At 42.6% G+C, this 22,559-nt stretch overlaps 1 protein-coding gene and 1 long non-coding RNA gene across 2 annotated transcripts in view; one reads left to right on the top strand and one right to left on the bottom strand.

Annotated features, from left to right (window-relative positions):
* The window catches only part of KIF26B (kinesin family member 26B), a 411,172-nt gene extending 391,762 nt beyond the window's left edge, over positions 1-19,410 (bottom strand). Inside the window, exons 1-2 of the mRNA XM_034764988.1 lie at positions 19,332-19,410; positions 18,211-18,642 (exon numbers count right to left, since the gene is read on the bottom strand). Of these exons, the coding sequence (XP_034620879.1) occupies positions 18,211-18,642; positions 19,332-19,394 (495 nt within the window). The 5' untranslated portion in view covers positions 19,395-19,410. The remainder of the gene's footprint in view (positions 1-18,210; positions 18,643-19,331) is intronic.
* Positions 18,436-20,424, top strand: LOC117874656. Its single transcript, XR_004645045.1, has 2 exons — positions 18,436-18,570; positions 19,382-20,424. It is a non-coding gene; the product is annotated as an uncharacterized LOC117874656 (long non-coding RNA).
* Positions 20,425-22,559: the final 2,135 nt, after the last annotated feature.

The following is a 22,559-nucleotide window of genomic DNA, read 5'->3' on the forward strand; positions in this document are numbered from 1 at the left end:
AGAAGGAGGTAATTTTTATACATATTTGTAAACAGCCCCTTTCCTTAGCAGAGGTTAATCATGGATCTTCCAGACAATGAAAATTAAGAGTCCTCTTTCTCCAAACCCCACTCACTGCCTGTGCCAGAAGTGCCCTGGGAGCATGCGTGTAACTTAACTGTTCATTCTCCTGACTACAGAGAATGAAGCTGAGACTATTAAATTAATTTCATTTGGTGCAAAAAGGATTCCAGAAGTCAAAGGCTAGTATTTTAGCCGGAAAGCCATGTAACTCTTAGAAACGAGACTAGCAGTCTAATCAGAAATAGCCTAGTGCTGCTGTTGCCACCACCATTATACGTCACTGCAGAAAGTAATGCAAAGAGAGAAATTATATATATGCAAAGCAAAAATCAAATAAAACCTGCACCGAATTCATAGCAATGAATCCTATCCCCTCGTTTCATATGTAAGTGAGTAAATAGTGGCTCTGAGATTTCAGTCACACAGAGGAATAGGGTATGCTGGGAAATCATCTCAGTCTGACAATTTGCTGCAGATGCTTGTTTAGAGGACAATTTATCAATCTCATCTATATGCGTTACTATACACTACTTCCTCAACAGCAGTACTTCTAAACAAGCTTCCCCACACACTGTGGTCCCTTATATTTCAGCCACAAAATAACCCTTATCTGGGCTTTCCCAGTATGTGCTTATTGAAATGATTCCTGTTAGCCTGTGTGCTCTTTTGGATTGGGGATGGGAAGAGTTTTATTTTCTTCGCTGATAACGCAAATGGAAAAATAGGAGTCAGCAGTTCTCTCTTCTCTTGTGCTTATGTATAGCTCATTGCGTATAAAGAACCATCACAAGCATTCACCTTGGTAAAAACTGACTCCTAGAAGATAGACATTTGGATGCTTCATCTTTGGTTAAACTGAAGTGGAATATTAAACAGACAAGACAGAAACAGAGAGAGTTACAAGGAAGAATTGAGGTGTCCACAATCCATGACTTAAACTAGAGCAATGGCAGAGTGCGCTAATCTGTTAAACTACAGCAAGCTAAGGCCATTTTACTTCTCAATGAGAGCATCCACACAGGGATTTAACCATGCTTTAATTTGTGCACATAACTTCACAGCTTGAGTTGATTCCTTTTAGCTTTCCTGAATGTTCACATATAGATGACCCTGAGCCAGAGTCTGGTGGATAAGGCACTTGCTTGGGAGTCAGGAGATCTAAGCGCAAATGCCAGCTCAGCTTGACCTGATGTTTGACCCTGCACAAGTCATTTCATCTTGGTTTCCTCTCCCACCATTTGCCTTTCTTGTCTATTCAGATTGTAAACTCTTGTCTTTGGCACAGGGACGCTCTCACAATTATGCTTGTACATAGCCTGGCCCCGTGGGGCTCTGCTCTCAATAGGGGTCTCTAGGTTCCTCTACAAATAATTACTGATCATAAATTAATCTGGAGAGCCAATCCTGTCCCCCATGGATCCTAATACCTGGGCAAGAAGTAGTTAGATTCAATTTGCAGATACTAGGGCATGAGTCTTGCCCCACAAGTTGATGAACAATAGTGCAAGATGGGCAGTGCAACAGCCTCGAGACTACCTGCCACACATCCAAGGTGCTGCAGTAGAATGTACAGATTTTAGGGACTGGAAGAAGAGGATGAAGAAATTAACTCGATTCAAGGAGGAAAATCTGCAGTTAACACTCCCAGGTCCATAGAAACAAGTCACTGCCTCAATCTTGGGAAATGTAAATCAGGATTAAAATACTAAACCTAAATTTAAATAAAGGAGATTCCCTCAAAATACCATTTCTGCTATTAGGACAGTTCACTATATGTATATGTATATGTATATGTATATGTATATGTATATGTATATGTATATGTATATGTATGAAATGTGCACAATTCTCTTTACATTGTGAGCTAAAAGAGGGAGAAGAGGATTTGGGGGTAATTTTTCTGGCTATTATATAAAGTGTATTTCTATAAATCTTTCAAGTCTCCAGAAGAGCTCCTCTAGCAATGAGCAGAGCTTTTTAAATCAGGACAGAGAAGAAGTGGTGAAATACAAGTGAGGATGTCTATAGTTATGGAATGGAAATCCTGTACTTATCACCATTTTCTCCCAGACTTAAGTCCCTTTACAATATTTTGTATGCGCCTCTACCTCAAATGCTATGTTTTTTGTGCCTTATTCCTCTACTCTAGAAGACCTACCTTACACCTCTTCTATCTCTAGACTCCGTCCTCCTACCACAGGTCCGAGCTAGGTTCAATAGATTTTCAAAGACAGGTGTGTGCTAGTTCCTTTTATCCATCTACATCCCCTGATACTCTTTTTTTCTGCAAGGCGGCACGTATGTGGCACACATTCCTATCAGTAAGGGCTGAACCATACTTTTGTTTCCCAGCTGTCCCAACAGACTAAGATAGTAGGCCTAGTAAGCATAACTCAAAATATATGCAAATTCTTTCAGGACACCAAAAGATACTGATCAAAGTGGGATATTCCCACAAAACGGAATCAAGGGGTTTATTCCTCAAGGTGCTAAACACCCTCAACTATTGAGCTGTGTGGTGCTCTGCACCTTACAGGAGACACTTAAGCCAAAATGTAATGGACGGGGGGCTCTTTCAAAAGTGTTGGTTTCAGTAGATAGTAGAATTGGATCTTAAGTGAGTGTGCATTGTGACAAAGTTCCTCCTCTATCTTGGTGGGTCCTGCACTTATTGGCAGATTTTCTTGCCTCAGAAATTCACCATGTGGGTTGGGGAACAGCCCAGAGACCTTCCCCTCTGGAAGAACCCACAGTCCAGGTCAACTGGGAGGTTTGGGGGGAACCCGGCCCGCCCTCTACTCCGGGTTCCAACCCAGGGCCTTGTGGACTGCAGCTGTCTATAGTGCCTCCTGTAACAACTGCATGACAGCTACAACTCCCTGGGCTACTTCCCCATGGCCTCCTCCAAACACCTTCCTTATTCTCACCACAGGACCTTCCTCCTGGTGTCTGATAACGCTTGTGCTCCTCAGTCCTCCAGCAGCACACCCTCTCACTCTCAGCTCCTTGCACCTCTTGCTCCCAGCTCCTCACACTCTCACCACAAACTGAAGTGAGCTCCTTTTAAAACCCTGATTAGTGCCCTGATTAGCCTGCCTTAATTGATTCTAGCAGCTTCTTCTTAATTGGCTTCAGGTGTCCTAATTAGCCTGCCTGCCTTAACTGGTTCTAGCAGGTTCCTGATTACTCTAGTGCAGCCCCTGCTCTGGTCACTCAGGGAACGGAAAACTACTCATCCAGTGACCAGGATATTTGCCTTCTACCAGACTCCTATACCCCACTGGTCTGGGTCTGTCATAGCATACAAGACACATTTGCAGACCCCTCCAGCTGATTAATAAAGCCAAAATAAACATACCATCATTTCAGAGGAACAAAACATGGAACCTTGAATTTGAATCTAGACAATGTAAGCATCTGTATCCTGACTTCTCAGCTGAGGGGAGGGAAAGCTGAAGTTCAGTTGCAAACTCTATTGCATCATTATTCAGGTTCCCTAAATGTTCTGTGGCCAAATCATATTCCCAAGTTTTAAAATATAAAGGGGAAGTAGTAGATCAGGGGTAGGCAACCTATGGCACGCGTGCCGAAGGCAGCACACAAGCTGATTTTCAGTGGCACTCACACTGCCTGGGTCCTGGTCACCGGTCCGGGGGGGCTCTGCATTTTAATTAATTTAATTTTAAATGCTTCTTAAACATTTTAAAAACCTTGTTTACTTTACATACAACAATAGTTTAGTTATATATTATAGATTTATAGAAAGAGACCTTCTAAAAACGTTAAAATGTATTACTGGCACGCAAAACTCTAATTTAGAGTGAATAAATGAAGACTCGGCACACCACTTCTGAAAGGTTGCTGACCCCTGTAATAGATGCAGAAATCTACCTAAATCAGAACTGGTGGTTATCAGAAAACCCCACTGAACCATAAGAGGCCAAGCAACCTCTTTGCAGCAACATAGCATGAGAAAGTTTACAAAAAACATCTCTTCAAGAATCCCAGAACCCTATTTTTCATATTTGCTATGTAAGAACGAAGGAGGCAGCAAGAATCTCCAGTAACCCAACTCCTGAACTTTAGTGCCTTCATTTTCTTAAATGACCCCAATACCAACTTTTCCACCCCACCCCAAAAAAATCTGTGTGACTTTTCATCATTAGTGGACTTTTAGCAAAGGAAGCAAGAGATGATGTTAGGCATATTAAAGTTCACCTTTGTATTTCATTTACCACCCTCGCTGCAAAAATACTTATAAAACCATCACTAACAGCCTTGCAGGTGGCCAGTAATTCCACGACTTTCAGCCTGCTGAGACAGCTAGCTATCCTCTTCTGCTGAATGCCCTTTTTCATTGCATCTTCCAGTTTATTAGCCACCTTGACCCCAATAAAAGCTATCTATGGTCTAACAATCCCTTAAATTTGAAACTCATACCAACTAACATGTTCGTCACTTGTACTTTTTCCCAGCAGGGTTTCCATGCAGTAAGATACATGCCTATTGTGAAAAATTTCCATTAGAAATATTTACACTAGAGCTATAAGAACAGTAGGGAGAAAAAGAAGGGGAAGGAGTACATGCTATATATTAGAAATGCCCCCATCCAACACCTTTTTTTGTTGCTTATATAGGGATATATAGTGCCAATGTTTAGGCAGCCCCAGCACTTCCCCCTGAGACACAAACGCCAGCCATACAATCTCAGAGTGCTAACTCTTCCTATGGGAATGCTGCCAGCAATTCCAGCAATATTTACCCTGGGAATACTAACATGATTTAGATGACTTGTTAACTTTTAATGATACCCATTAGGACAGGGGAAAACACACAAGTCAACTTTCAATTTGGTGCATTTGACTGCTGAATAGGATATTAATGTTACTTTCTGCTGGCACTGTTAAATGAGCAGAGAAACTAATAGAGATATGAAGAGTAATGGCTTCTATTCTTACTGTTCGGCGCCTGTTTACAGTTAAGATTGCTCTGGTGCCTTAATGCCCGCTAGGATTTTTGCAGAAGTCTATCAAGTGGATGGAGTAAATGAGTAATTTGTTCAGCATTTGGCACTTAGCAAGTCAGAGGTTCATTTAGCTAAGAGGCATAGAAAAAATGAAAATATCCATTTGAAATAAGTATCATGAAATCATTTCAACATATGTTGAGAGCTAGACTGGGGAACTGGTTGGTAGATGGAAGAACAAGTACTCTTTGGTATAAATCCATTACTATAGCCTGAGAGACAAACAAACCAGGGCCAAATTCTGCCCTGACTCAGATCCCTTTGAAGTTCATTTGGTTCTGATAGAGTTTTACAGGATTTAAGTGAATCTGAACAGAATGTTGCCCATCTACACCTCTCCAACACATAATATACCAGAACTACCACTATCTCCATTTCACTCTTCCTTACGCTTCCCACAGAACATTAGACCAAATCGTTGCCAAAATAAGATTAATAGGAATTTTCAAGCACAAAGCCACAATAAATCACACAATCTGGAGGATTTTGTTCATAAATTTTCCTTCATGAATTTTCCTTGTTTACTTTGGACTGGTGATAAAAACCAACATTTCATTCCTCAGCATAGGCAAATAGGCCTAGATTCACAAAGAGACTTAAGTGTCTAGAGAATCTCAGGAGCAATAATGCAATCCACAAAATCTGAGTTAGGCACCTAGGCTCCCTGTACAATGAATGGTGGGAGACAGGATCCTAAGAATGTGATCCACAAAATGCTAAGCAGAGAGCTGCCTAAACTAAACAACGGGAGATTCCAACAAGAGATGAGTGTCTTAAGTCCTGCACCTCTCACAGAGGCAGGCACCATCTCTGCTAGCAATCCACAAACAGAAACCTCTTTCCTGGAGTCAGGTGGCCTAGGCACCCAAGTTATTTCTTGTGAGATGCAGTTAGGAGCCTGTCTCACTCTGCACAAAACAGCCAGAAGAGGTGATGATAGGGCCACCACCACTGGCCCCTTTATAATTTTTAGCACCTTGGTTAGAGCACTCACCCAGGATGTGGGCAATCCAGGTTCTATTCCCCACTCTGTCAGACAGGGAGAAGGGATTTGAACAGCAGTCTCCTACCTCTCAGGAGAGTGCGCTAAACATGGAGTTATGGGATATTCTAATGGGGACCAGGTGTGTAGGGGCTTCCTCCTCAATCTCTCCTATCGAAGCTGTTACATTTTGGATAATGAAAAAGAAAAAAGTAATTGTAGCAGGGAGACAGGACCCAAGGTCCCCAAGCATCTATGTGGGTCCCCTTACCATCACGCTACAGAGCTACTCTCACTCTCTTTGTCTGACCCCATGACTTAAAATTATTTACTCACAGTGGAACAACTTCAGCAGAAGAGACTGCAAGCCACACATCCGAATATCCCATAGCTCAGTGGTTAGAGATTTAGGATCTGAATAGAGGACCCCACCTCTTTCTCCCCTTCAAGCAGAGGGATGAATTGAATCCAGGTCTCCCACATCCCAGCTGAGTGCTCTAACCACTGGGCTAAAATATATAGGGCAGGAGGGTGCAGCAGCATCACCGCCACCTCCTCTGGCCAGCTTTTAAAAGGAACCAAATCCAGTAGGCAGACTTTGAGCACACCTACCAAATAAGGCCCCATGGGTGAGGTAGATGCTCCTCTGCCAGTCTTCTCCCAGTTCATTGATCGCACTAGGGTTTAGGTGTGAGGTGGCTATGCAGATACCTAGAGTAAGGCAGCAGTGCACGTACCCAGAAGGAGAAACTTGTGTAGTAGGGTACTTTTACTGCAAGAATGTAGGTGTTGAATAGTTCAGTCATCTACAGCAGATAGGCAGCAGCCAGGCTGGGATTTTGTGGCTCACAGTGGAACGTAAAACTGGAACGAAGGTGTCTAAAGTATCTTTGTGGAGCTGTGCCATAGGCTATGAATGGCCTTGAAGAGAGCTGGACAACCCCCCTGCCCAGGGCCGGCTCCAGGCACCAGCTTCTCAAGCAGGTGCTTGGGACGGCCACTCCGGAGAGGGGCGGCACGTCCAGGTATTCGGCGGCAATTCCGCGGACGGTCCCTCACTCCGCCTGGGAGTGAAGGACCTCCCGCCGAATTGCCGCCGCTGATCGCGATCGCGGCTTTTTGTTTGTTTGTTTTGGCTGCTTGGGGCGGCCAAAACCCTGACCTGGCCCTGCCCCTGCCCCCAAGCAATTGCACACATTTGTTAATACAAGCACAAATTTGCTATGATGGAAGTCATAGCCCCTTTTATTTGCTTTACTGATTCATGCAGGTGGAATTTTGACCCCATGAACATTCATGGAGTAAGAACGTGTTATGAATACCCATGTGAAAACATATCCATGCATCAATACTCATGATTAGGGCCCTATCAAATTCATGGTCCATTTTGGTCAATTTCAGTCATGGGATTTTAAAAATCGTAGATTTCATTATTTCAGCTATTTAAATCTGAAATTTCACAGTGTTGTAATTGTAGGTCCTGACTCAAAAAAGAGGGGAGGGGGTCGCAAGGTTATAGTAGGAGGGGTTGCAGTACTGTTACCCTTACTTCTGTGCTGCGGCTGGTGGTGGCACTGCCTTCAGAACTGGGCCGCACCCCTTCATTGACTCCTGTGCACCTCAAACCCTAGTATTTGTGATCTCTGTGACCACAGTCTGCTACTGCCAGCGTGACACTTCCCACAGCCATGCTTTCATGCTTGCAGTTAATCGTTGAATTAACAGAGTTTGGTGGAATCTTTTTGAAGGACAGACCCCTTGGACTTACAGAACTTAATCATTTAACCAAATAGACTCAGCACAGGCTTTATTTACTGTTAGCCAATTCTTTCTGACTTCAGTGGAAGTAAGGTGAATGGGATTCAGCTTGATGTTTAGTTATAAAGGAAGCCAACACAACCTCAAACAGGCAATACAAAAATTCTTACCCAAAACAACGTAGTCATTTAAGTGATTCCAGAGGAGTCAGCCTTGTTCTGTGGAGAGGGATAATTTATGTTTCAACCGTGGGCTAAGTCTACAGAGTTAGGAACATCCTCCTAACTCTTCAGCAGAACTCCCACTGATAAACAATGAAAGGTTTGCACAAGAATCAAGAATATAATTCTACCTTTGTGTCATAACTAAGTTTTTAGTTAGTAAAATTACTGTTGCATTCCACCTCACTCAGCAGGGAAAAAATGATGCAGGGCCCTTTTAGGATTGAAATCATGGGTTTTTTTTTCCAGGAAGTATACTACTATTATGAGAGTACCCTGTTCTACAGTAAGAGGCCATTTTGGCTCTAGCAGGAGCTCTTTTAATGACCTGAAAATCAAAAAGGAAAACTACAAAGAGTTGAAATAGACAAATTACTAAGGATGGGTACAAAAGAATAGCACAAGCATGTAGGGACAAAAATCAATAAGGTTAAGGCACAAAATGAGTTACACCTATTAGCAAGGGGACATAAAAGGCAATAAGAAGAACTATAAATACATTAGGAGCAAGAGAAAGACAAAGGAAAGTATGCCCACTAATGAGTGGGGAAGGAGAACTAATAATGGATTACATCAATATGTCTCAGGCCTGGTCCACACTAACTCCCCACTTCAAACTAAGATACGCAACTTCAGCTACGTGAATAACGTAGCTGAAGTCGAAGTACCTTAGTTCGAACTTACCTCAGGTCCAGACACGGCAGGCAGGCTCCCCCGTCAACTCCGCGTACTCCTCTCGCGGAGCAGGAGTATCGGTGTCGATGGCGAGCACTTCCGGGATCGAACCCAGAAGATCGATTGCTTACCGCTGGACCTGGAGGTAAGTATAGACGTACCCTCGGGTGTTTAATGGCTATATTGCTTCAGTATTCACTAAAATGATCAGTTGTTATCAGATATTTATCACCACCAATATTAACTACAAAAGGGAAGGAACACAAAAAGCCAAAATAGGGAAAGAATGGCTTAAAGACTATTTAGATAAGTTAGATGTATTCATATCAGCAGGTTCTGATTAAATTAATACTAGGATACTTAAGGAACTATCTGAAACAATCTTGGAACTGTTAGCAATTATTTTTAAGAACTTCCGGAGGGGCAAGGTCCAAGGGAACTTGAGAATGACAAACATAGCACCTATCTTTAAAAATGGGAATAAAGAGGAGCCGGAAAATTATAGACCAGTCAGCTAACTATGACACCTGGAAAGATACTGGAACAAGTTTTTAAACCATCAATTTTAAGCATCTAGAGATAATAGGATAATAAGTAATAGCCAACATGGATTTATCAAAAACAAAATCACACCAAACTAACCTATTTTCCTTCTTTGGCAGGGTTATTGGCCATGAATAAGGGGGAAGCAGAAGATGGGATATATTTTGATTTTAGTAAGGTTTTGATAGTTGTACATGACATTCTCATAAGCAAACTAGATGGAATTACTATAAGGTGGGTGCATAACTGGTTGAGAAACAGTATGCAAAAAGTAGTTAACGCTGATTTGGTCAAACTGGGTGGATGTATCTAGAGGGTTCCCCACAGGGGTCTCTCCTTGGTCTAGTACTGTACAATATTTTCATTAATGACTTGAATAATTTGTAGTAACACCAAGTTGGGAGGGCCTACTAGCACTTTGGAAGACAGGATTAAAATTCAAAACAACCTTGACAAACTGGAGAAATTGGTTTGACAACAAGATGAAATTCAATAGACACAACTGTAAAGTATTACACCAAGGAAGGAAAAAAAATCAAATGCACAAATACATAATGTGAAACACCTAGCTAGGCTAAAGAGGAATTGGGGGCTATAGTGGATCACAAATTATATAAATTCTATTGAGTCAAGTAGTTAAATAAAAATAGTACCAAAGTTCTAAGTTAGTTATGCCTTAGACACATTTAGCAATCCCTTTTGTCAAGGGATACAATAGGTAAAATTTGGCTTTTTTCAAATTGCAATTGCATTTACATAGATGTTCAAGTCAAGCATGTTAGTCTAAACGTTTTAGCCATTCAATAGTTGAGGGAATGGCACTGTGCAACTCCATGAGGGAGCACAGCAGCCCCATGCATATGATCTTCCTCTCCTAACTGGACACAACAAGAAGGGGAGAGTCACAAAGGCCCCACTTCTAAGCATTTGCACACATCTATTTTACTTCTGAAGCAATTTAGCTTTGCCTACAGATGGTATGGAAGGTCAAAACCAGGAGGCTGCACTGCTGGATATGCTTTGGCTATGTTTGAAACTGCTATTTTTTGGAGGGGGTTAGTTGGTTAGTTCTTTGTTTTTGAAGTCAATAGTCAAGCTCCTATTTACTTCAGTGGTGTGAGATTTCCACCCTGGTACAAGTCCACTGATTTCAATGGCATTAACAAGGTATACATATGGACCAGTATTTTTTCAGAGGACCTGGATCAGCATTCATGTCACACTCTTCGTCAGTACCTGGCCCAGGGAACCTAATGATCCAACTAGCAGACCAAAGTTGATGATGAATCCTGGTCACATGCCACCTGAGACACATTGAACATATGCTAAGAAGTATTTTTTCCACAGTACTTCAGTGATATTATAAGTTCCTAGCAATATTTGGCATATTATACCAAGAAGTTGACACGAAGAATTTTCAAAATTCAGTATTATTTGTTTAAGGATCTGTTAGCCGCCTCTACATTCGATTTTTTGCTCTGTTGATATGATAGTGACCTACTTGGAAAAGCCCCATCAGCCAGTTCACTAGTTACCAATGGGATACCACCTCCTTGTGGCTCATCTGATGTCCCCTCCTTCGGTTGCTCACCCTGTGGTGGGATGGTGTCTCTCTCTCTCTCTCTCTGGACTCAACTGCTCACTCTTACTAACTCAAGGAGCTCCCTCTTCATTGCTTGACTTTCAGGGTGTCAAAGTCCCGCTGGACAAACTGTCTCAGGCAGTTTTCAGCTCCACTGCCCAGACTGTGCCACTTCTCCAGTGGCTGGTAGGGGAACCTGTGCCCTCCCACTGCTCCAGGTTCCAGTCCAGGGACTATATGTCTAGCAAACAGTCTCAGACCCTGTTACTGTTTCCCTGGTCTATTTCCTACTTTCCCTTATCTTCTGGCCCACCTCTGGAGCTTCCTCTGCTCCCTGTGGCTACTGCACACCCTTTGCTTCTTCTCCCTCTCAGTTCCTGCCAAAGTCTGTATTCCCAGGGTTTACTCCCTCCTTGGACTCCTCTTTGTCTCTTGCCAACTCCCCCCTCAAGAATGTGACTGCAGAGTTCTTCCTACAGCACCCTCCTTACCACCAACTTCCTCTCTTTATGCTTAGTCCAGCTCCTCCCCCAGCTGGGCTTCATCAGCCATTAGGCCTTATCAGCCCTGATTCTTCTCCAGGTGCAGCCTGTCACAAGGTTAATCAGCCCTTTTTTTACTTCCTCGGGCCTTGTGTGGATAGACGCTGCCTCACAGCCCAACAAAAGAGGTAGATTGAAAGCATATATAATACTAAGCTGCATTATACAATCATAAAGAGATAGATCTGAAGGAAAAACATTGAGCATAAATGAATGCCAGTTTTATCTGGAATAACTTGTTCTCTACAGCATCTGCAGACGGACAATTGCTGTGGAGTTGTCTGGTTACAGGTCTTTCTTTCACATGTCAGCTAAATGAAAGATCCCAACAACAATCAGCAATATTAGTCAAATTATGCTCAGTTATGTTTTTGTAACACCACTTAAAACCAATGAGGTTTCATGGGAGAAATTGTGATCAAAGTTTGGCACATTTGGCCTTGGAGGTTTTGGTCCCATAAACTACTGAATAGAGACATAACTAACTATTAGTGTATTCATCTGTGACTCAATCTAGCGCCAATATTATTCATGCTGTGTAAAAGAAAATTGCATGTTTCTTTCAGATGAGGACTCTAAAATTTCAAAAGAAAAATAAGCACCTCTGTGCATGGAAAGAATTAGAAATGTGACAATTAATTTAGCATCCTCTTATAGAACTTCACACTTCTTGGAAAAGCGAAATGGCACCTTTTCGGTTTATTGGATTGTTGCCTTCCTAAATCGGGGCCATATTGTAGTGTAAAGGTCTTAAGCATTTGCTTAACTTTACGCACTAAACTGCTTTCCTGAATGGGGATTCTTTCCTGAATGGAGACCTCAACAAATATGGACTGGAAACTGCTTATCCAAAACATGAAGTGGACTTGCAGTTCTTGATAGCATCTAACATGTATGTTAGTGAAGTGTGAGGAATGCCATGCACATGTTTTTTATGCCGTAGCATGACACCTCCATTGTGACATGTTATAAACTAGCAGTGTGACATACCAGTCAAAATCACGTGCGACATGCCTCACAGTTCGGACATATGTACCATTGCCACAAAAAGCAGAAACCCATTACATAACAATGCAAAGCATGAAAGTCAGGTATAGTGCAGAGATGGGCTGTCCAATTCAGTGCTTGGAAGCATCTCAATTTCTGATCTTAAAAGAGCTCACTGCTGATGTGGCTAAAGCTGTGCAAGCCTCTTTCAGCCCTAAATTCACAAATACTGTGATCTTTCTAATAATCTGCTGACATAAGCAAGCATCCCATTACATACTGATGGTCCATATTTGTAGTACGTGATATTTTCACTAGTACTGTCAAGGGAGTTCATTATGGAACATTCTTCCCAAAATTATACACTGGCACTCCGTTCTTGTAGCACACACAAAAAATTGCTACAAATGATTATATTCCCGTTTAGGAAGATAATCCAATGTGTTTAGTTCAGAAACTACTTGGGAGCCTAGTGTATTCTCTGTGGCTTGTAGAAGACACCTTGAATTGACCAAAATACTCAAAAGTCACCTTACGTAAGGGGCTAGCTATATACTAAGCATTGACATGTTTCTGAATAATGGGTTTGGCAAACCGATTTCACAGTTTGTGGAAGGGCAGAGTTTCGTCAAAATGTTACTGCCCCTCCTCACTCACTGAAATTGGCTGAAATTTTCATCTTACGCAATTTCCCTCACCCCCGAGGTCGGGCCATGGCCCTCTGGCAGTATTTTCTGTTCAGAAAGGGAAACCATCTCCAACCAATTGAATATAGAGATGGGCCTGGTCCTAATTTCCATTTCAGTCAATAACAGTAAGCCTCTGTGATCCCATAGAGGTGACTGTATAGCTAAGAACCTTCACAACTTCATAAGAAGGGATCTTCTTAACATACAGTATTTTCACCTTACCCCAAAGCAAAGTTACCATATGCAAGTTTGGGCAAAATAATCATAACAACATTATCTCACATGCAGGAGTCTCAGAGTGAACTGTAGGACAGGTGACCTCCGGCTGCTTTCAATGGCAAGTTTGCATACGTTTTTCATTGGTGAAGATACATTCCTAGGTCTGCTTTCTCCACTATACATATCTAATTTGAACCATTCTAAGCAGCTGTAATTCCAGGGCACAGGAGGAAGAATGTGGGGACATCCCTATTTGCCAGGAGATATGCAATTGCAAAACATGTTGCAGATGACATACTAAATGTTTGGTATTGTGACCTGTGATGCAATACAAAAGAATAGCTGTTACTGTCTAAACTTTAATGGAGTTAATCCCTCCAAATGCTGACAAATTACTGCCCCAGGCCATTTAAAAATCAGATTTCTAATGCAATAATTCTATCTGCATTACAATGAGTTGGGATGAAATGATTAGGTGCCGGATATTTTTGCACAGTGAATTAAGTCACTGTACTGGCTGACCGTGCTTGTTCACAAATTAAAGGTCTAGACAGAAATGAAATTCCATTATTCTGCCACTTACTAAGCTTCGAGGAAGGGTTCATTACTGTCCTGTCTCTACTGGGAAGGTTTCTAAAGTAGCTACAAGCTATCAGGAACCTATTTTTCCATTATATCAACTGCGCAGCTTTTTTCATTATTAATATTATTAGTCAAGCCTTTGACTACTGAACACTTCTGAAATGGGAAAAGGCTAAATCAACAATACATGAGCACAAGTGAGCAAAAGTTTCAGAAAAATGAAAGATGTAATTTTTTTCGCCCATAATCCACAGGACTTTTCATGGTTAGTCATGGGCCTAAACCAGATCTATTTATCCACCACCCCGGAACTGTGGGCCATTCAGCAAAATGGACCAGGATACAAACCACTTAACAGATGGTTTTACAAAACTAACCTCTGTTTCGGCCATCTCTAACGTTTAGTAATATGTTTCAGGTAGATAAATGTAAGCACGGAAATTATTTCCAGTTTAAATTACCTTTTCTGGTAAAGGCCATATTTTGGATTTTGTTGAACCCCAGAACAAGATAACTTTGGAAAGCCTGAGACTGCACTCTTGATCTGAATATTCATGTTATTTATATATAGGCGCACAGAGCAGCATCTTTAGTTAACCCATTTTTTTTAATACATAATGTCTGTGTTCATGTTTAGCATCATTGAAGTCAATGGGAATTTTGCCACTGACTTACATGCAGACAAGATTTAATCTCAAGTCTATAGTAAATGTAAAGATATCACATTATACATGTTTATAGATAAAGTTGAGTCTGATGCCCTTCTGAAGACATATTCCAAATGGGCCAGGTTCAGAAAAAAGCTTAATGAACTCTTTTAAAGGAGAAAAGGATTAAGGAATAAAAACCTACCAATAGTCATTCATTTCTGAGACAGTCCCTATTGCTGTTCAAATGGCATACTTCATTACAATTGCCTCTAAAATATACTGAATTCCTTTTAATATACAGCACAGTCTATAATAATTACAACCTTCTAAGATCGGTTGTGTTAATCAGAACCAACACATATGTATTTCAGGGTACAGTTACAGTAACTCATCTCATTCTCATAGTACTTAACCCCTTGAATGCAGATAGCTAGTTTGTGTACATAGTTTATATCTTTATCACCAGGGGAAAAGGGATTTGAACTTTATGATGCCTATTCCAGATGCCAGGAGTGCAGCATTTAAATGGTTAAACTAAGGTAGAACTTCTGTAATTAGAACTAATCTTTCTGCCAAACAAAAAAAACCTTACATTTCCATCCTGTTGACATATTTAGAATGAATGTTTCTAGTTAAAGTTAAAGCTCCACACCTCAGTGTTAACAATGAGCTAGTCAGAGACAGCCTTGTTCCATGTTAAGTATTGCTTTTTCTGTACCGATGTAATGCTTCACTGCATAGCTTCATACTCAGTCTGCTTACACAGCAATTAAGTGTGGTATTAGGCTAGATAGATATATGCAAACATTTTAAATTATATGATTACTCAGTATGAAAGAATTTATGTAGGTACAGGTTCAGATAAATCATTGCAGATTCTATTAATCTCTATTGTGTATATGCCAAAATAAAGCTGCTAATGGATTATTATATTCACTACTACAATATCAACTATCCAAAGTTATATGCATTTTAAATACAATATAAATGCAAAATGAAAAAATATATTTTGCTGACTATAGATATAATGCTTATGAAATTTCCAGGCTACTTTCAGTAGCAGCAAAACAAAACAAAAAAACGTGTAGGTCAGCTAGATCCATACGAGATGACTGATGCTTTTTAGATCCCCTATTTGATGATCCTCCCAATATTTCATAGTTACAAATGGATGTTAGTAATTAACCATATTATAGTGGACACTATGGATCCTGCAAGGTGCTGAGCAAGTTGCTCCTGAGGGATACTGAGAACCATCCATTTGACCAGCTCCTACTGAATTAAATTGTCAAACGCCCATTGAAATCAATGGGAGCAGAATTGTTTCAGTGGGTGCTGAGGGTGTTCAGCAACTTTCAGAACGCTAAGAACAGTAATACACTAGATCCATTTGTGGGCCTGATCCTGAAAGTCTTACATGAGGAATCTTTACAAATAACCCTAATAAAGTCAATGGAACTACTCACATTATGTTTATTATGGTAGTGCCTAGAGATTAACCAAGAATGAGGCCTCATTGTCCTAGGTAGCTACAAACAGAGTACACAGTCCCTGTCACAATTCTAAGTCCTGCTTACATAGACAAGGTAGACAAAAGATAGGAAAAAGGGATATCCATGCACACCTACAAGCAGAGTGATGGTTTGTAAATGGTATGTTAATTCCATAATTTGTTTATTCATTTGTGAATGGGGGGCATGCTAAATGGAAGGGGAAGAGAGAAGGGACATTAAGGAGGAGAGGAAGGAAGAATTACTCAAGTGCATAAGGCTTGCAGGATCAGGCCTCTATAATGCCATCATTGACTGCTGGATTTTTTAAAATGTATTTTATTTATTTATTTGAGTGGACAATGCTAAGGTAAGTGATTCCAGGGGATTTAATGCAGTTGGGAATGAAGGTAATGACTGCAGCCTTTAGAGTGTTATAATAGAGAACCATACAAGAGTGCGGAAGAGTTTTTACTTCATACAATGAGATCTATCATTTAATGCCTGACATTTTATGATGGGCAGAAAACCCTACAGTTTACGATTTATCCAAACCATTACTGTAAAATATGATTCCCCCTCTTATCTCAAAGCTCACATTATGACAATCACACGGGCAGTAATTCCAAAGCTGGCAAGTCATAGCTGTTGCATATCATGTAACCTGAAAATTTTAAATAAATTAATTCCAAGCACAGCTTCCTCAAGATTCAGCAGCAGTTATGAATATTTAAGTCAATTTAACCCTTTCAACATACATTTTTTCCCTCCCGTTTGTGAATAATTCAGCTTAAACAAACCAGCTATTGAGATGAGGTTACTACTAGCCCTTATTCTGTTGTTTGGGATCACACTGATTCCCTTTCACAGCACAGCACAGCACATACATACATACAAACACACACACACACCACAACAGTACTAAAGACCCTTTCACAGCAATCAGCTCTTTTCCTGGTACTTCTTTATTGTAACCACTAATGAAAACTCTTTGAAGTGGAAGAGTAAATATTATCATTTGATAGTACTTGGGCCCAACAGTGCAAACACAATTGCATTGTGTTACATTCTGGGAGCTGTAGACCTATTCACAATACAGCACTTGCAGGGTTGCTATGGAGGAGTCCAGTGCTTACAATTCTGTTGGCACTCAATCAGCACAAGAGCTGCTGATCACTCTTTCAGGGCTGTTCACCTTAATCTTCATCTGCAATACAAGTGGAAAAACTACTGACTACAGAGGATGGCTTTAGTAGGGCCACATTTTCCAACGCTGACCACCCACAATCAGAGCCAAAAAAACAACAACTCTGCTTTAGACACTTAAATAATACCAGATTTTCAAAAATGCTCTGCACCCAGCAGCTCCCAATATGACACCTGTGGCCAGATCCCTCATCTCTTTAAGAGAGACCATTGCCCTTATGTTTGAGATTGTAGCTGGGGACTCTGGGGACCTGGGTGCAATTGCTTGCTCTGACAGACTCCCTGTGTGAGTTTAGGTACCTTCTCCTCCTTAGTTACCCATCTGTAAAATAGGGCTAATGGTAGTTTCCTAACTTCCAGGGATGCTATGAGAATAACTGTATTGATAATTAAAAGGTACTCAAGATACTAGTGTTAAGGGCCAAGTAAGTACCTAGAGAGATCTGGGCGCTTGTTTGAAAGTCTGGCCCTAGAGAGGAAGAGAGAAGCGGTATGAAGTGGGAGAGGGACCACAGATGCTCAGACATTTGCACCGTAACCCATTCTCTGTTACCAAACAATACAATAGGTACCTGGGGAATCAGAGAACAAAAATACCAACAATGGAATGAAAGGGGGAGGCAAAGAAAGGCTTGAGGGACTGACTCAAAACGTCCAGAAGCCTTCCACATGTGCAAGGGCGGCGGAGAGATTCCAACAGGGACAAAGCGCGGGGGGCTGGAAGGAAAGAAGAGCTAGGAAATGGGGAATAAAAACGGTATTTAAAAGCCCGCCCCTCAAATTAGGGGTGACCCCGACCGCCATCAATCCTGGCTATGAGTCTGTTGGCGTCAGTGGAGCCCCGCTGGCTTTGTGAATGGGGGTGGGAGCATGAGCTGTGGAGGGGCAGTTAATGCCCCCCGCCTGCCCCCAGGGAGTGTTTGCCCTCAGCCCGCCGTGCCCCCCTGGCGGGAACCCAGCCCACGCGGCTCTCCCGCCCGCCCGGCCCGGCTCACCTTGCTGCTGAAGGGCCCGGGGATGAGCAGTTTCAAAGCCTGTCTCTTCAGCTCCACCAGGCGGGCGTTGCAGTTCTCGCACCAGACCCCGCTGCCGGAGCCCGGCGAGGAGCCGCCCCCGCTGCCAGAGCCCGGGGAGGAGCCGCCCCCGCTGCCAGAGCCCGGCGAGCCCGTGCCGAAGCCCGGGGAGCCCCCCAGCGAGCCCGGGGAGCTGCTGCCGATGCCCGGGGAGGCAGGACCCGGCGAGCCGCTGAAGGAGCCCGGCGAGGAGGTGCCCGATCCGGGGGACGGGGTGCCGGACGAGCCCAGGACGGAGCCGGCTCCCTCTGGGGCTGGGCGGCTCCCAGCCCGGGATTCCTCGTAAGCTTTCCGGTACCAGCTCTCGGGGGAGAAGGGGGCCGCGGGCTTGGTGGGGGAGCAGGGCTCGGTCACCTGGAGGAGGAGCAGAGGGGGAGGCAGCGAGTGAGGCGCGGGCGGCGGCGGGCAGACCTCGCGGGGCAGGCCAGCTGCAGTCGGTGATTGCGGCTGCTCGACCGACCCCAGCTGCGAAGCGCCCGGCCCCCCGCGCCCTGCATTGTCTCCGGGCGGCCACCTGAGAGCAGCTGGGGCCGGGAGGGGGCAAAGCGGTACCGGTCCCACTTCCGATCCCCACCCCACGGCGGTCTCCAGCCCCACGCACTGCGGTAGCTCGGGGACTCCTTCCCGGGCAGGGGGTGTCAATACACACTGCACGTGTGATCGACAGAATCGATCCCGACAGGTATGGGGCCGTGCAAAGCGAGGTCAGCTCGAATCGCACATTGAAATGCAACCCGGGGCTAGAAATAAAAACAAAGTTATGCAGGGAGGATGAGGAGGGCGAAAGTCTACAGCGATCGCAGGGGGAAAGGAACCCAGTGTACTTCATGCAGTTGAGAGCTGCTTGAATAGACCAAGTAATATACTCAGCCAGGTGAAGCTCTGAATGGGAACATGCAGCTTAATAAGGTTCACATGTTGGTATCATTTGTCACAGGTTTACAGGGAAAGCTATAGCATGGATCCTTGGGAAGGAGGGGGAATTAAAACCCTTAGCGCAGATGGATTTAAGATTCCCTGCATTTCATGTATGGATAACTTACCCCGTATTTCCTGCTTCTGGTTGTGACTGCAATTCTCTCTTTATTTCCAGCCACTGAATTCATGATGATTTTTATAAAACAGGAGAATGTCCTAAAAATGTCCCAGGTTACATCCACAATAGAGAATTTTCAATCCAATAAGGTTCACCGGCTGGATAGATAGACTGTAAGCACTGCACCAAATTCAACCTTTTCCTCCAGAGAAAAAACACTGAGCCCAGAAGCACCATCAATTTTCAGGCAAATGTTTTGGATTTTGTTTTTCTTCAAAACATCTTTTTCCTCATGATCTTCTCTCTCTTTCACTTACACCCCTTGTTTTCACAGACACACCACCATCCAGAGTATCAGCATTTCCTCCCACCAGACAGTACAGTTTTCCTCCACAAGTGAAATGAACAATCACATCCAAGGTAGCTTTAGGAAGGTATAAGAGAGAGAAAGCCAGAGAGCTATGCTCTGCCTAGAAGCAGAGATTTCTCTCTCTGCTACTGGTGCTGTGGTAACTTGTTTCCTTCACTAAGGTTTGTAACTGAGTTAAAAGAAATCCTCCAAAAATATCAAGATCCAGTCTCTGGGAGGAGCTTCCGAGTCCCTTGCAGCCAATATCCTTCTGCCCATTTGTGCCTGACAGTTTTGTAAGGGAAAGGAAGACTCTGGCTATATAACACTCCTTGGTCAGCAGAGGAGCTGCAGAACGTTTGCAACTGACGCCCCTAAAGCCTTTGAAAATACTGTCAAAGCTTCACTGCAGTTCTGTGCAATAGGTTAGCTGCTGAGGAGGTTCCATTTTATTTTGCAGTGTTTCTTGATTGACATTTGTGATTTTTTTTCTTCTTAAAAACAAACAAAACCCCAGCCACCTTGTTGCTTCCCTGCAGTTATTGGTTAGTTGCCAATATCCAGGGCTTTAATGAACATGATTTTTGCAAGTGTTCCAAATATTGTATAAATAATAATGAAAGGAAAGCAGGCTGGAATGTTTGCCACATCTATAACAGTCACTGGAATCTCTTTGTCTGTGTTATTGTTTTGAATGTATTAATTAAACTTGCAATAAAGGGCATGTTACAGTGACTTGTTAACAATCAAATCCCAAAGTCTTACTATGTCTTCCCCTCTCCCCCTGCCCCGTTTCATAGAGGAAGGTTATTTTGCCCCTTGAGCCCTATTTATTTCAAATCCTGAAGGCAGCACAAACATTTGTAATAAATCTCTTCAAAAATTCACTTGTTGGTTCCCACAGAAACTAATGAAACTAAGAAACTAAGGCCCAGATTCTAATGGGTATTTAGATTCCTCATTCCCATTAAAATCAAAGGGAGTGAGGTGCCTAAATACTTTTGAGGATCTGGGGCTTAGTACCAGATCCCCTGATATGGTCAAAATGCAGTGTGCAAATTAGGGGGCATGATGCAAAGGTGGCTTAATCTCCACCTTTTCACTCTTCTGGTACTGGTGCTGCTCTGTGAATAGCATTCCCTCTACACTGTTAGAGCAGCTTTTGGTCTGCTCTAATGTATACTGGGATGTAATGGCCACAAGGGGCCAAAAGTGAAGTCTTGTGTTCCTGAGCTGTAGAGATAGCCCAGTGATGCCCCCTTTTCTTAACTATGCTGCTAGCAGGAAGGGTGTATAGCATAAGAGCCTCTCAATTGGTTTGACACAACCTATTATCTTTATTTTGGAACAATTCTTCCTATGCTGGTTGAAGCAGCTTTACAGCCAGATTACACAGGTAGTGCAGCAGAAAACAACCACACTGCTGACTCTGAATATTTACAAACACATTAAAATAGGATCAAAAGGGCAAACAAAGAAGGTTCTACTTGGGTCCCTCTAGATACAACCACATTTCAGAAAACTTTCGATATAGAAGTACAAAGATATTCATTCCACTGATAGGAGCAATCAGGACCACAAAGTAATGAAGAAAAAGCAATGCAAGTCCCAGCTTCCTGGTATTACAGAATGACTGTGCTCTATTCTCAGTCCCACAGGAACAGAGACCATGAATAGAGGCAGGCATGTGCCATGTACACCACAGTGTATAACTTTTAATTTTGGGGGCTCAGCATTTCTTACAGTGAACTGGCAGATTTGCTTTTCTTCAACAGACCTTTCAGTACCCCACTGCTAGATGTGCCTGCCTACCCACATCTGCTGTGTTAGTGATCATCAAAGAATGTGTCACGGCATGCCTTCCTTGGGAGATTATGGATATAGTGTGGCCAGGGGGCAACAGATTGGCTAACATGCTTACACATTCCAAATTGCAGGCTACTGCCCTGTTAGGGATTGAGAAGCAGAGAATCTACAACATCTTGGTGTCCATCTCCTTGAAAAGTTCATAGGGAGGAAACAGTATGTATTAGAGGGTGTGTATGGACACAACAACAGTTCAAGGATGATCAATGAGGCAATATTGTACAGCTAATTGGTGAAGCAGCAAACACAAAAGTGCATTTAAATCATTTAGAGATGCCAAATACTGCTAGGAAGAAGTAGCAGAGAGAGAGTGAGAGACAGAAATAACACCCACTAATGCTTCAGTGTATTACCTGTAGCCTTGTCTACACAAGGGAAATTAGGACACATAATTGGCCACCTTTGCAGCTCTACCAGTGAGAGCAATAGTGGAAGATGGAAATAAGGAATATTTTTTTAACAGCAGGTGTAATTAATCACTGCAATATTTTACTGAAGGTTGTGGTGGATTTTCCATCACTAGGAATTTTTAAATCAAAATTGGATTTTTTTAAAAAGATATGCTCTATCAAACAGGAGTTATTTTGGGGAAGTTCTATGGCCTGTGTTATACAGGAAGTCTGGAGTCTAGAAATCTAGAGCATCCAGGATTTAGGTGTTCTGACCACTTTGCCGTCTAACCTTGATTGCAGTAAAATTAGATAACAAAGTGGTAAAAATGCCTTAGTCCTGTCTATATTGTAGTGATGCTGCCACTGGTGGAGCTGCAATAAGGCTGTATCAATGATGAATCCTGGTCTCGTGCCACCTGAGGCATGTTGCGCATATGCTAAGAAGATCATGGCTCCTAAATTTACATAGATGTTGCCTTGCAGTGTGGGCCAAGGAGGATGAGAGCCCTCAGCACATCTTCCTCTGCTGCATTTGTATTCGCCAAAACAGCTGCAAGTGAAATTTCACTGCCATTAGCAACACTGCTTATCAGATTAAAGGCAGTGCAACTGTATCCATGAGATGAAC

This window comes from Trachemys scripta, chromosome 3 (assembly GCF_013100865.1).
Source record: "Trachemys scripta elegans isolate TJP31775 chromosome 3, CAS_Tse_1.0, whole genome shotgun sequence".
NCBI lineage: Eukaryota > Metazoa > Chordata > Testudines > Emydidae > Trachemys > Trachemys scripta.